Genomic DNA, 16093 nt, shown 5'->3' with positions numbered 1-16093 from the left:
TAAGAATTTACAGGTTTTTGTCTCTTGCCTTAACACTTTTTTTTGGGGGGGCTTTCAAAAAATTTTGGCTTTCCTCATAATAGGACCTTATAACAATTTAATTTTCTGAACTCTATTAATACGGATAATTGTTATTTTATGAATGCCTACACTTCCCTTATTCTTCATTAAATTATATCATTTTCCGTACTTCTAGTGAGATGAGTCCATATTTCAGTCTTTAATAGAACTGTCCAATAATGTTAATTTGGTCTTATATCACAGTCAGCGAAGAAAAAGATCTTCAAAGAATTTAATAAGGACGGTCAAGGCACTGGCAACTCATTTTAGTTGAAAAAAAAATTATATCTGCTGCTCTCTCCTATGGTATCAAATAAAGCAGCATATCCAAATTCTGATGGTGTTCCCCTATCAGGAAAAGTTTTTTTGAGTATGCCACTCAAATAGGCTTATTTACTTATTAATTATCTATATTAACTAAATCCTGTAAATACAAAATATAATTTTTTCTTAAACATGAGAAGGGACCATTGGAAGAGATGTTGTGGAATTGAAATGATAAGATCTGATAAACAACTATATTTGTGAGATAAAAGTGAAGGGCAAGGATAATGCAAAAGGTTGCTAAAACCGAGTAATTAGAAAGATAAATAAAATTTGAAAGGGGAAAGTTAGTAGAGGGGTAGTGAGTTCTCTTTTGAACATACTGAGTTTGAGAAGCCTAAGAGGCAACCAATATGAAGAGTCCAACAGACATTTAGTGATCTGGACTGCAGGGTAGAGACTAAGACTAGACATATAAACCTACATAATTAAAACCATGGGAGCCAATGAGGTCAGTGTATATGAAGAAAAAAGAAATGAGGGCCCAGGACAGCTTTGTGATATACTCTCATTAAGAGGGCATTATAAAGATAGTAATTCAGCAAAGGACACTGAGGAACTGTCAGACAACAGGAAAATTAAGAGAGCAGTATCACAAAAACCTGGAGAGAATTCAAGAGGAGACAGTTTTGCAGGGATCACAAAGCATGAAAACTGAGAAAGCATCAAATTTGATAATCAAGAGATCACTGGTACCTGGAGAGTGAAGAGTTTCAGTTAAATGAGGAGTCAAACGTAAAAAAGAGATTAAGAACCTGGGAAGCTGGAAGGATGATAATGCCCTCAATATACATATTCTATATATGTCTACACCCTAAACATTTTCCCACAGAAAAATGAAAAGTGTATGTGAGATATGTATAAGGAAGAGGAGTGTGTGACCTTCCATTCACTTTAGCCCCTGGCTCAGAAAAACCAGAACCACCAGTGAAAGCTGACACAGATGGCAGCCACAGGGTGATGACTGGAGTGGGTGGTAAAGCATGATGCTTTTGATGCTGGAGTCAAGTTAGGTTATAATCACCCTGAGGGGCCATTGAGGAAGTGTGTGTGCAGAGTGAGGGAGGGTTGAAGGGGAATGATATATTTATGTGGAGGCCAGTCTAAGTTGGCTTTGGAGGAAAGGAGAAAATGTGACCCATCTTCTGGCCCCAAATAGTTGGTTGCAAACCCCTTAGGGTCAAGCCATGACACCTATTGTGGAGGATGAAAGGATGTATTGAAAACAAAACAAAAACCAGGTTCAAGTCAAGCCTAAATAATAACAACAGACATTTATATTACTTTCAAGTTTACAAAGTACCTTATCAGACCTCTCATTTGAGACACAAAACAATCCTCATTTGAGCCTCACAAGGCTAAGTGACTTGCCCAAGGTCACAGATTGTCAGATGCAGGATCCAAACTTAGCTGTCATGACTAGCATTCTATTCATGACACAAATACTACCATTCAACTTGTTTTGTCTCCAGTTTAGAATCTACTACTGCATCATACACATTCACTTCCTATTATTAATGAAATATGTATCTCTTTTTCACAACAGAGGGAAGAAATAACAATGCTGTACCTACTCAAAAGCTTCTATGATAGCAAACAATTTTTGTTCTTTTGGTCTTAACTTTGATCTGAGTATTTTAAGCCTCTTATTATTTTAGCATACTTTCTCCTTTCTTTGTCAATATTTTTAATTCGCTGTACAACTGATGGCTAATGACCTCCAATCACTTAATTCAACTGACATGTTAGTAATTCTTTTTTTCAATGGGGTTAACTGAAGAGAATAGTTTCATTTACGGTATTTTTAAAAAGGAAACCATTACTTAGGATCTTATCTCCAGATGAAACAAAGGTAATAAGTCATTTAGGTAGTGATTCTTATCAGAAAAAGATTGACCATCAATGGGACAGAACTCCCATTTCAGTTTGTTTATAAAGCATTAAGTAATTTGGCAAGAACCAGGAGTAAGGGAATTGTTAAGAATGTAAAGGAAGGGGCAGCTGGGTAGCTCAGTGGAGTGAGAGTCAGGCCTAGAGACAGGAAGTCCTAGGTTCAAACCCGGTCTCAGCCACTTCCCAGCTGTGTGACCCTGGGCAAGTCACTTGACCCCCATTGCCCACCCTTACCAATCTTCCACCTATGAGACAATACACCGAAGTACAAGGGTTTAAAAAAAAAAAAAAAAAAAGAATGTAAAGGAAGCCATTCATGAAATTTCAGTTACTCAAAAGAAAATCAAGGTATGAGTTGATTTAGAATTTTTTTCTGCACAACAATTCAGTAACACATTGAACTATACTACATAAAAAAATTTTGGCATTCAGACAGCTCACATACTGTGAATTGTTCCTTAAGTCAATTACATTTCATTTATTGTAACTTTAGTGTTGTCTCAGTGGTAGTGACGAATTGGTAAATGATATCACTTAAGATTCAGTTCCAACATATGTACATCACTGACAACAAAACTCCAGTTGATTCCTTCTAACGGATGCAAATAAACTTTTACTACAAAAATCAGATCATAAATATAAAGTCAAACTAGCTTTTTTCTTTTTCCTTTTACCTGCTAATGCTTCGGTTGTGTCCTGGAACTTCTCAAAATGCTTTAATTTTACTCTGAAAGGAGAAAGATACTCATGTTATTACAAGTATAACTTAACTTTGGATAGGTCCTGCCCCCACCATTAACTGATACTTATATTAGGAACTTTGAAGTCTGCCAAGTACTTCACATGTATCATATCTCTCCTCTGAGTCCCAAGATGATTCTGAAATGTACATACTTACATCTTCCTATTTTAGAGAGAAGGAGACTCAAGGGTGCCAAATGATTTGCTCCTGGTTAAAAAGTTAGTCTATTTCTGGTTTACTTGAACTTTGACTTCCAAGTCTAATGCTCTATTACATATAACTTTCCCCATACCTTTGCAGACACTCTTTGGCTCTGGTGGCCAAAAAAACTTTTCCTGGAGAACAGGAAACTATCCATTTCCAGGGCATACCTGGAACTTTTCCTTTTAGTAGTATCTGCCTGAGTTTTTGTTCTGTTGATAAAGCATTTGAGAACCCAGGTTTATACTCTCATACCAGGGAATACTGAAATAGAATTCTAGTGGCCTGTCCACTACCCCACTGGACTCCAACTTCAAAAACAACAGCAAATGTGAAAGAAAAAGAATTGTTCAAAAGGAAATGCTTTATTGGTTCTAAATCAGAAGACAATTATGATAAAGCTGCCTCTCTGTTGTAACCATAAATACAAAATTACATACTTCTCAGAAACTTGTGCTGGTAAATGGAAGCAAATGTAAAATGGTTTTTTTTTTAAAGTTGTTTACTGGATGTGACAGTCAACAGTCTAGTGACTTGGATCCGAATTCATAGCCAATTAGCTTACAAAAGCTACTGTTTAAAAAAGAAATGATCAGGAGGCAACTGGGTGACTCAGTAGACCCAGAGATGGGAGGTCCTTGGTTCAGATCTGACCTCACACATTTCCTAGCTTTGTGACCCTGGGCAAGTCACTTAACCCCCCACTGCTTAGCCTATACCACTCTTCTGCCTTAGAACCAATACCCAGTATTGATTCTAAGATGGAAGGTAAGGGTTAAAAAAAAAAAAAAAAAAAGATCAAAACCATGCAAATTTTCACTTGTTTATTTGGGGTTTTGGTTTTATATGATTAGTCTCTTACAAAAATGAATAATACAAAAATAGATTTTTGCATGACAAAATATATATATATGACATATATAACTCAGATCAAACTGCTTGCCAGCTCTGGGAGGGGGGAGACAATTTGGATCATATAAGTTCAGAAAACTTAGGTGGAAATTTTTTTTAACATGTAATTTGTAAAAATCCTTACAAAATAGTTAATAGGGCAGCTGGGTAGCTCAGTGGAGTGAGAGTCAGGCCTAGAGACAGGAGGTCCTAGGTTCAAACCCGGCCTCAGCCACTTCCCAGCTGTGTGACCCTGGGCAAGTCACTTGACCCCCATTGCCCACCCTTACCACTCTTCCACCTATGAGACAATACACCAAAGTACAAGGGTTTAAAAACAAACAAACAAACAAACAAAAAAAAAAACAAAATAGTTAATAGCATTTATATATAATTTTAAGGTTTGCAAGACATTTTACAAGTTAATTTATCCTCAGAACAACTTTGGGAGATGGATATTATATTTGTCTATTTTAGAGAAGAGGAAACCGAGGCAGCAGAGATTAAGTGACTTGCCCAGCCATACAACTAATAAGTATCTGAGGCCAGATCTGACTCTAGGTCTTCCTCATTACAAATCCAGTTCTCTAACCACTGCACCACCTAGCTCCTAATGATGTTTTGTTAGTTCTTAAGAACCATAAGCCCATTTCCCCTCCAAGCCACAAACATTGGCCAGAAGAGGAAAATCCTCCAGGGAAATCAAGTGATTTGCAATGAGGAACATCTGAATCAAGATATGAAGCCAAGAAACCTAGTTACTATTACCTCACCTGTTCTAGAGGGTCACAAGTATTCTAGGGGAATACAAAGATGGCTTTAAAAAGTATTATACAAATATCAATTAACTTTTTAAAAAGGAAAATTCATTCAATTAGCTTATATTCAGTACCAGCAGCCAGTCAGACACTAAGCTTTTATTTCTAGGAATAAAAAAAAGAAATTGATTAATTTAAATAAGACAGATCCCACATTTATTTGGAGAAGGAAGCTTAAGTCAAGATATTCATCTTTGAACCTTAGTTTCTACAGGTATAAAATGGTGATGATACCTGTAATGCCCAAATCACAAGTTATTTTGAGGATTAAATCTACGTAAATTGTTTTGCAAAACTTAAATTATGTAAAAATTACAAGCTACTCATCTAGGACATTCCTTAGAAAGGAGCCAAAGATACCTGGACAACCACATTATTGCTAGACTCCATAGCCTACTATGAACCAAAGCAGTTTTAACATGCCTCAGAATATCCTTCAATTCTGATTCCATTTAGATTTATACTCATTTCTGTTCTGTTAAGACTCCATGCTTTGAACTCAACTGGCCATAATAAGGACATGAATAAATATATGTTATGTTTATTAAACAGTTTTACATTTCCCATTCATTTTAGTATTAGGTAAATGAGCTATTCCATCATCCCTAAAAAGGGTAAAAGGATGAAAGGAGAAGATGGAGGGAACTCAAAAGAAATGTTTTAATATATATTTTTCTTGTTCTTGACTCATCATTCCCCACCAGACTTGGAACTTTTAAAGAAACTTTGACAAGACTTCATAAGAAAATTTGAACAGAGATGGCAGAATAGAAGTGCTTATGAATAAGAAAATTACTTTACAGATCAACCTATGATAGGAAATTTATGAAACCAGATATTCCAAGTATAGATCTGAAAAAAAAATGCATAAAAAAGTATGAATACCAGAACCATAATGTCTCATTAAGTCAGTTTTAAAGTTGTCATGATAGCTTACATGTGACTTGCCCAAGGTTGAAATGATTGTGTATAGTCTTAGAATATCTGATTAAAAAATATAATTATAAAGAACAAACTTGGAGACAAAGATATGAGGCTACCTCCTTTCTCTTTAGGCGAGATGGTGAGTGAGCACCCTAACATTTCATGATATTATGTATATATTGAAAATATTGATCAGTTTTGATTATTTCTTATCTTTTCCAAAAAACTCTTTGGCTGGTCCCCTGGAGGAAAGTATATGAGGGGGAAATCTAGGTGATGTCAAAACAGGAAATTAAAAAAATCCATGTTATGGGAGGTCCTAGGTTCAAATCTGGCCTCAGATACTTCCTAGCTGTATAATCCTAGGCAATTCACTTGACCCCCATTGTCTAATCCTTACTGTTCTGCCTTAGAACTAATAAATAGTATTGATTCTAAGACAGAAGGTGAGTTTTTTTTAAAAGCGAAGCATTAATTGCAATTAAGGAAAAGCAAATTATTGGTTAAGTTCTGCCCTCCCCGCCCAAGGAATGCTTACATTTTATTTGCCTTCTCTGGAGTTTCAAATTCTTTCCACAAACTGTCCACCTCCTGTAATTTCTTCTCATTCAGAACCTGGAATAAAAATCAGTTCAATTAATTTTTTAAAATGCTATAGCCATGGTTTTTGGTATACATTCATATTGTTCCCTTATACTACTAAATATGTGACATAAAGATGATGTTTCATCAGATTCTGTGATCCTATTTGGGGGTTTCTTCTCAAAGATACTAAAGTAGTTTCCCATTTCCTTCTCCAGCTCATTTTTACAGTGAGGAACTGAGGGAGATGAATCTTCCTGATTTTAAGCCCAATTCTTTATTCGTTGTGTCAACACTTCCCTCCTCTTCCATAAATGCACATGGGATATTCATATTTCTTCCCTACTTGAGCATATTTTTCTTTCCTTTTTCTCCCTGCCTCCCTCCCTTCCTTTCCCCTTACCTTCAGTCTTAGAATCAAGTTCTAAGACGGTTCTAAGACTAAAGAGCAGTAAGGGATAGGCAATGGGGGTTAAGTAACTTGTCCAGGGTCACAGAGCTAGGAAGTATCTGAGGTCACATTTGAACCTAGGACCTCTCATCTCTGGGCCTGGCTCTCAATCCACTGAGCCACCCAGCTGCTTCCCTTGATCCTATTTTTCAAGTAAATTAATTTTACTGTCTACCCACCATTCCAAAGCCTTAACTAATTTCTATTTTGATTTTTTTTTCCATTTCATCATGGTATGGAGGTGACTAAGTGGAAGTTTTAGCAGGTTCTTTCAAGCTGCAAAGGCTTAAAAAATGAACTCAATGATAAGACTGTATATTTGTTGTTCAACGACCAAATCTGTGACAAGAATTGACTATTTACTAAGTTATAAATGGTTAGGTATTTGTCTGTGGAGACTACCCACACTGATGAAATTACCGATCATTGGAGATGTTGAAAGTACAAATCCAAAGACTCCAAATCACTTTACAAATTTTTTCTTAATTCATAAGAGATAAAGAGGATAATAATGCACATAAAGAATTCAGGAAACATTTGTTGAATGATGTAAGACAATACCAAACCCCACTGCCAGTAAAATATGTTTTCAGATGCCTTACATAGTAGTTGTGACATGTATTTGTGTCAAGCCTGTGGAGGGCGCCAATTTTCAGACCTGGCTGGCTAGGATAGAGGAATCTTTAGAATTGGGTCCAATTCTCTCATTTTATAGGTGAGAAAACTAAAGCCCCCAAAGATCAAGTTAAAAAGCGACAGAGGCAGGATTGGAACCCATGAGATTAGTCATAACTGCTACTTGAAAAGGGAGGTCATGCCTAAACTGCCTGGTCTACATTTCAAAGAGAGAGATTCTCTTACTTACTTTGGTCTTTTCCATCTCTCATGTATATTCTCCATTATTCTTAAAAAAAAGAAAAAAAAAAAAAAAGGCTATTTGCTAATCTCAGAACAGAAAACCACTGACCAACATTCTCAAAGTCTTAAGCCAAAAAACGAAAGGCCGTAACTAAATGTTCTTTCTGCAGTTATTGACAAGATATTGGGAATAAAGTTTAGAATATACTCAACAAACAACTCAATACCCACCTGTCCTATTTCCCCCCACCCTCTGAGGTGGGGAAAGGAGGGACTGGTCAGAGCATACTTTATAGTGGGTACTAGGTAGAACACTAGTTAGTCAGTTACTCTTTAAATGTACCAAATAATGGTTCCTTCCACACCACTACCACACAAAGTTTTATAAAGGTAATGCACAAGAATTAAAAAATAAAAAATGCAGTAGTTCAATTCCAACCATTTTAATGCAACCCCTACTTCAACCAAAATAATTTCAATGAAAAAGTTAATGTTGAGTGAAATAAACAGAACCAGGATAATATTGTAAATAGTAACAGTAATATAGTACAGAGATTGACTGTGAAAGACTTAAGCTACCCTTCAGCAGAACAAATCTGAAGGATTTATGACAAAGAATATTATTCACTTCCAGAGGAAGAATTGTTGGGAGTCAGAATGCAGATCAAAACATACTATTTTTCACTTTAGCCTGTATTTTTATTGTGGGGTGTTGGTATTATATGGAATCAATGACCAATGTGGAAGCATGTTTTGTATAATATATGAATAACCCAGATAAAATTGCTTACCATCTCCCAGGATGGGGGAGAGAAGGAAGAAAGACAATTTGAATCTTATAATTTTAGAAAACTTTAGGTTGAAAATTTTTGTTAAGATCTAAAATATATATAAAAAAGAAGGTAACGTTTTGGCAATGTAAATATTCATCTTGCTAGCTGATTTCTAGGTACCCTTGTTATCCCTTTCATCCCACCTAGCCAATAAACATTGTGAATTCCTACTACCTGCCAAGTACAGTATTAAATGCTGGGGATACAAAGAAAGGCAAGAGGCAATCCAGTCCCTGCCCTCAGGCTCACAATTTTATAGAATTAATCTCAGCATTTGGTAAAGTTCCTGGCTCATAAAAAGTTCTTTTTAAATGTAGTAAAGCAGACAGAGGGCTGAGGTTCAAATCCATCCTCAGATATTTTATTAACTGGGTGACTGAGCAAATCAATGGTAGCATGTGGTTTTGACAGCTAGGTTTGGATTCTGCACCTGACAATGGGTGATCTTGGGCAAGTCACTTAACTTTTTAAAGTCTATAAAATGGAAATGATGATACCTCGGGTATTCCAGTGATCTCACTGGATTGTTGTAAGGCTCAAATGAGAGGTCTGATAAAGTACTTGCAAACTTGAAATATACTGCTGTTATGAATGCAAAGGTGGTAAATTGTTAAAAAACAAAACAAAACAAAACCTCTCTTATCTCCTAGAATTGTTGTCAGGATCAAATGAGATAATAATTGTAAAATTTTTAGCATTATGCCTGGCATAATACGCACTATATAAATATTATTAGTTTACAAATAACGAAACTTCTTCCTCAGTGAAATCCTCCCAACTCAAGTGCCACGGGATGGGTGGGAATGAGTTTTTTCTTCTTTAACGTAAGAATTCTCCACACTGGGATGGGGCCTCCCTCTCCTTTCCATTGATCCCTCCCTCGCTGAAATCAGTCACTGATCACACTAGAGTTAATGAGTTTGGCTATGGGGCTGCACTCAGCCGACACTCAATAAGCGTCCAATTGAGTGGGGCCTAAGAAAGTCCCCTCTGAGTGGGCCAGTTTCCCACAAGCGGCACAAGCCAGGATGGAGAGTGAGACAGTCCTGTAGGGCCCCTCAGCGGCTCCAGAGGCGAGCAATCCTTTCAGCTCCACGAGGGTGAGCAGCTTCTTCCCTTCCCCCGCGCCTAGGTGCGCAGGCCCAGCCAAGAGGCTCCGCAGCCCCTGGAGCCACGTGTTCATATAGCAGCTTCTCGGCAATCCCTCGGTGCTGCTCGCTCCACGCGCCTCAGGGCCCCCTGACCCACAGCCGCCACCCCCAACGCACCTAGCTTCAGTGGCCTACCTTGAAGATGGCGTAGCCGGCCGCTGTCTCGAACAGTACCAACATGGCGAGGGCAGAGCGCGAGAGGCCAAGCGGCCCCCCGCGCGCGCGCCGATACCACGAAGAAGCTGGGGGAGGGTTAAAGGTGAGGCTGCTGCAGCTGATTCTCGGGACCCCCTTAGTCGCACAGCCCTAAGCCGGCAGAGTAAGCAGCAAACTCCTGGCGAGCGAAGCGCGCGCAAACTTCAGAGGACCTCCAAGTCCCGAACACGTGAGCCCACCGGAAGGCAAAGGAGGGGAAAGAGTTCCGAGCGGAAGGAGGGATAAGGACTTCTGGGATGTCATCCATCACTTCCACTTCCGGGAGGGGAGGTGCATACACTTGCGCATGTGCAGTATCGACAGGCCAATGCTCTTGTGGGAGTTGGAGACGTCTACGGTTAAACCGTTTTTAGTTCCTGGGAAGGAAATCCGCCTTGCGCGGGTGTTCATGAGCCAACGTCCCTCTCCCCCAAACCTGGATTTAGGATATGGCAGGTTAGAGTCTCGTGCCTAGATAGGCTGGAGATTTTGAATAAGCAGGAAAAAAAACACATTGAAGAATTAAAGTGGGGCGCGTGACACGGAGTGTGTCCCATTACTGGTAAAGTAGTCTTAAAATGTCAAAGCTGAGCTGGAATTTAGTCTTCCGTTCAGCATGTGTATTCCGGCAATTTCCGGGGACCTGTTGATGACTAATTCACGATTTGTTATTTATGTGTGATTTTGACAAATCGCCCCCAGATTTCTACATGGAAAATGTTTATATTAAATATCGTGTGCGTGTATAGATACCATATTTGTATGTTGTTTAGTCGTATCCGACTCTTAAGTGACCGCGTTGGTCATAGCACATTAATCCTGTCCATGGAGTTTTTTTGGCAGAAAAGGACTGGAGTGGTTTGCCATTTTGTGCCTTGCCCAGTATCGTACAGCTAAGTACTGAGGTCATATTTGAATTCATGTCTTCCTGACTCGAGGCTCATCACTCTTATCTATTGAGCCACTTAGCTGCCACCTATATTTGTCTACTTTTCTATGATTATGTAATAATTTGTATACTGTTATATACCATTATATACTAATATATAACATAATTGCCTCTATGTACTGTATTTGTACTGTATTACACATGTCTATTTGGTATATAGATGTAGTATAATAAACATGTATACTCGAGTTAGTATAGTATTTAGGCATATTTTATATAGCATATCTAATAAATATAAAATATCGAAATACAAATAATTCATTTGCTGGAAGACAGCATGGTATAATTGAAAAAGCTATATGTTAAAGTCAAGGCTCAGGCTCTGCTTCTGTGTACTACTCTTGTGTGATATTGGGAAGGGTCACTTGGAGCTTCATTTTACTTATGTATAAAAATGAGGTAGTTGGCCTAGGTGACTTCCAAGGTTCTTGTTTTGTATCTGATCAATGGTCCTGCAGGGCTCCAGCCTCTAGGGAAGGAAGAATGCACTTCACATAAAAATTTAATTAAGTACTTATGACTAGTCATACTCTCTACTCTCACATTTGTATTTTCATCAATTCAAACATTTATTAGATATTAGCATTACAAATAATAGCAGAAGGATTCCTGGACACCTTTGTTCAATCAGTCAATCCAAAAGCATTAAGTGCTTATGTGCTGGGCATCCTTACAAGCTGGGGAGATTTAAAAAAAAAGGTAAAACAGCCCATGTCCACAGGGAACTCACTTATTAACTCTAATAACAGGGAGTCACTGGAGATTATTGAAAAGAAAGATAGGTAACATGTTCAGACCTACACTTTAGGAAAATCATTTTGGTAGTTAAGTGGAAGATTGGTTGGAATGGGGAGAGATGAGACAGGAAGACCAATTGGAAAGCTGTTAGAATACTATCACCCCCTTCCTGTGTCTCATTACACCATCAGGCTTCTTGAAAAAGGGACAGATCTAGGTCTTCCTACAGTACCTCTATATGAATTTCTCATCTTTTACCCACTACTGACCATATGCCAGTATGTGTTTCTTTCCTCATCCTTGTAATAATTAGTGGCCATTTAGAAAAAAAAAACCAAAACTGTTCCTTGTCCCTTCCTTATGTTCTTTATTTCCCATGGTTCTCAACGTGACCCTACTCATATCTCAATACATCCCTTCCTCTCGATTTTCCATTCAATATTGAGCAAATTCTTGTTCCTCCTGGACTTCTTTTCTTGCACTCTTTTCATCTTTAAGTCCTTGACAAGGCCTGGCTTCCTTCTGATGACACTTTGATCTCTTGACTATCCTCTACAGCACTGGTTGTACCTAATCTCACACATATACCTTCAATGTTCTTAGAGGGAGAGTCAGAATCTATTCCTTGCTCTCCATTATTACCTCCAGACTTTCCCTCTACTTCCTTCTCTCAGTGACTTTTTTACTTTATGGAAGTCTACACATTAAAATTTTCTATCCCATCAAAATTATGGTAGTTGTACCATACCAACCCTCAGGTCATTCTTTGAACTTTTTTAAGGAGATTATTCCCAAGCTGACGTCTTTCCTTCCTCCCCAACTCCTAGACTTATACTTAGGGGACTTTAATATTCATAAATATGTTCCCTTCTTAACCTCACATTTCCTTGAATTTCCTAAGCCCCATGACCTACTCTTTCATACCAGTTTAGCCACACATGACAGTCAGACACTAGATTTTGCCATTACTCACAAGGGTTCTATTTCCCAAATTAGAAACATGACATTTCTCTGACCATAATTTCCTATCATTTCATCTCTCCTTCTGCTTCATCCCTCCTACATTCATTCTTTGTCCTCATCAAGATCTCCATCCCTTCTATCCTTCAGTACTTTACTTTCTCAGGTCATGATCTCTGATTTGACTTCATTGCCTTCTTTTGCCATTCTCAACCCAATAGTTAGCCATTTTAAGTATCCAGGGTTCTTTGCCCTCGTCCTACAACTACTTATTTCTTGGCAAATTTCAGCACTAAATTGGTCCCATCATTTGCCTCTTCCACTTTTACTCAAGCTTTCCTGCCTTTTTTGGTACATTACAAATTCACATTATCTACTCTCAACTAGGCCTTCACTGCATTAAGGCAATCCTTTTATTTCTCCTTAATTGATTTCTCATTCCTCACAAAAGCTATTCCAAACCTCTTCTTCCCTCCTAAAGCTCCTCACACCTCCTTTTCCTCCTCTTAAAGCTGAAGACCTTGCCTCTGACATTGCCAAAAATACTAAGGCTATTCATTGTAAACTCCCACTTCTCCCATTCTCTTCATTTCAAAACCCTTTGACATCTTTGACCATTTTCTCCATTCCCTTTGACAAAGGTTTTACTTATGTACTTGACCCACATTTTTCCCCCAGCAGATTGTATTGTGAGTCTTCCCTTTCTCTCCTCTTTAACCTCTATCAACTGGTTCTCAATTGCTCTTCAAACATGCTTGTCTCTCCTCCTTAAACACCTTTGTTAGACACTATTATTCTTTTAAGCTATTATCCAATATCTCTTTTCCCTTTTTTTAGCCAGATTCCTTGCAGAAGTTCTTTATACCTGCTGGTTCCACTTCCACTTGTCTCACTTGCTAATCCTTTGCAGTCTGCCTTCTGAGATCAATCAGCTGAAACTACTTTCTCAAAATTTACTAATGCTCCCTTGTAATAGCAGTCTGGAGCATATCCACAGTGCCCCAGATGGTATTTCCATGTAGAGGACAAAAGGAAGAATGTGGCATCTCTTCATATGGGAGAACTATAGTGTAATAAAAGGAGAACCCCGTTAAAATTTTTTATTTGAACCCCTAATTACATGTAAAAACACTATTTTGACATTCATTAAAAAAATGGAATTCCAAATTTCCTACCCCCTTCCCATTTTCTTTCCTTCCTTCCCACCCACACCCCCCTGAGACAGTAATTGATCTGGTATAGATTTTACATGTATAATCATGTAGAACATTTTTTCCATATTAGTCATTTTGTGGAAGAGATCTCAAATGGAAAAAAAAAAGTAGAAAGAAAGTGAGATATGTTATGTTTCAATCTGCATTTAGATTCCATCAGTTATTACTTGGAGGGCAGATGGTATCTTTCATCATGAGTTTCTGGGATTGTTTTGGATCATTAAGGGAATCTCCCATTCTTGAGTGATCACATTTGTTTTTTGGCTGTCACAATATACTGCTGCCCAATATTAACGTTTATAAGGTTAATGAAAACTTTAGAACCTTTAGAAACCTTCAGAAAACTTTTAGAACTGAAACTCTTAGATTTTTTTTCAGACAAGCTGCTATCTAATCTTACCTCTTTAATCTTATGAGGCTAATTTTTGTATTTTAGTACAAAACTCGACATTTATCCCTCTAATCAGAATTGCAGCAGAATGAACATGTGGCTTTCTTAATACATGTGGTGTACAATTTCGCCAAGAGTGAAAAGTTTGCATGTGAGCCATACCTATCTATTGACTTGTGGTTTTGAATCTTAGAAGAGGGAGCTACTTCAGAAACTTGTAACCAGTGCATCTCTCAGGTAAAGGAAACTTATCACCTATCTAAAATTTTAGGCCAGAAAAATGTTAAAAGGAATAACTGAAGGTATGATGTCCAAGTTTATTATTCAATAGACTTTCACATTGTAACAATTTTACTGAGTAATCTTGGTGTTAATAGGGCATACAATTTAGATTAATGGAAAATTACTTCATACCTAATTTTGGAGAGACAGGTCAACTTAACCTGTTTACACAATAGTTCTAGAGCATGATATGGCCCTGTAAAGATAGCTTAACATAATCACTTATTGCTAATAGTTGAGTTGTGATGAACAAGTTAGACTGATAGGTATTCATTACTTTGGACTGAAAGAGACTAACTGCCAGTCATGCTGATTGCCTGACCCAAGTAATGACTCATTAACAGATATTTCAAGTAAAGAACACTTTGTAAACCACATTCCAACTTAGATCAAATAATGGGAGAGAAATTAATCCATTTTGGTCAGAGTTGCCAATTTCTTAACCAAGAATATTTATTCTTTAAGATATGACTTGGCGCCAACAAAATAAAATGAAAGAAATATTAAGAATTAGATGTTTTCCAAATGTATAAATCCAGTCAAATGTTAATCCTTTGCATGGAATTGTCTTTCTAATGACCATCTCCCCTTTGTTCCACCTCACACTATCTTGACCACAGAAAAACTTTTTGTATTTTATTTTTTATAATTACCTGCAAAAACAGTTTTAAACATTTTTCTTTTGAAATTTTGAGTTCCAAATTCTTCCCCCCCTTCCCCCTTATTAAGAAGTCAAACAATTTAATATGTTACATATGTGTATATGTATATGTGCATATAAATGCATTTTATATTATGCAAAACACAATTTAAAAATTCTTAATGTATGTTTTTTATTTATTTTTTATTTTTTTAAACCCTTCACTTCTGTGTATTGGCTCATAGGTGGAAGAGTGGTAAGGGTGGGCAATGGGGGTCAAGTGTCTTGCCCAGGGTCACACAGCTGGGAAGTGTCTGAGGTCAGATTTGAACCTAGGACTTCCCATCTCTAGGCCTGACTCTCAATCCACTGAGCTACCCAGCTGCCCCCAATGCATGTTTAATAAGTAGATAATTTGCTATACAGTAGCATGCATGGGAATTCAAGGGTTGGGGAGAAAATTGAAATAACAAATTCTTGTGATTCTTTGACTCTAAGTACAGTAGGAAGTTTCAGGATGGGTAGTTTTTTAATGTTAAAAAGATATATGCTCTGTTCTGCCAAAAGATGTTACTATATTGGCTAATACATTTTTTCTTTTTTATTCTTTGAAGTAATCTTACAAAGGATGGATGACTCACTGGAGAGAAAAGATACATTTGGAAATAAATGGTATATAAACAAAAGAGATCAATAAAGATCAGATAAAATTAAGAACTATGGCTGCAGAGGCAGCTAAGTGGCTCAATGGGTTAAATCAGGCCTAGAGATGGGAAGTCCTGGGTTTAAATCTAACCTCAGTCTCTTCCTGGCTGTATGACCCTGGGCCAATCACTTAACCCTCATTGTCTTGACCTTACCACACTTCTGCTTTGCAACCAATACACAATATTGATTCCAAGACAGAAAATAAGGTTTTCAAACAAACAAACAAACAGACTATGGCTGCTGGAAGTTAAAAGTAGCAAGACAATGGCATGTGACAGGGATATTAAG

At 37.5% G+C, this 16093-nt stretch overlaps 1 protein-coding gene and 1 non-coding gene across 2 annotated transcripts in view; both read right to left on the bottom strand.

Annotated features, from left to right (window-relative positions):
* NOP58 (NOP58 ribonucleoprotein) overlaps positions 1 to 10097 on the bottom strand; it is a 30918-nt gene extending 20821 nt beyond the window's left edge. The window contains exons 1-3 of the mRNA XM_044670645.1: positions 9864 to 10097; positions 6392 to 6468; positions 2952 to 3004 (exon numbers count right to left, since the gene is read on the bottom strand). Coding sequence (XP_044526580.1) covers positions 2952 to 3004; positions 6392 to 6468; positions 9864 to 9908 — 175 coding nt within the window. The 5' untranslated portion in view covers positions 9909 to 10097. The remainder of the gene's footprint in view (positions 1 to 2951; positions 3005 to 6391; positions 6469 to 9863) is intronic.
* LOC123243495 lies at positions 2766 to 2853 on the bottom strand. The gene has a single exon (XR_006506017.1). It is a non-coding gene; the product is annotated as a small nucleolar RNA SNORD70 (small nucleolar RNA).
* Positions 10098 to 16093: the final 5996 nt, after the last annotated feature.

Source organism: Gracilinanus agilis, chromosome 3 (genome assembly GCF_016433145.1).
Source record: "Gracilinanus agilis isolate LMUSP501 chromosome 3, AgileGrace, whole genome shotgun sequence".
NCBI classification, from domain to species: Eukaryota; Metazoa; Chordata; class Mammalia; order Didelphimorphia; family Didelphidae; genus Gracilinanus; species Gracilinanus agilis.
Note: the sequence above shows the minus strand (reverse complement) of the source record. Positions and strands in the feature narration are given on the sequence as shown.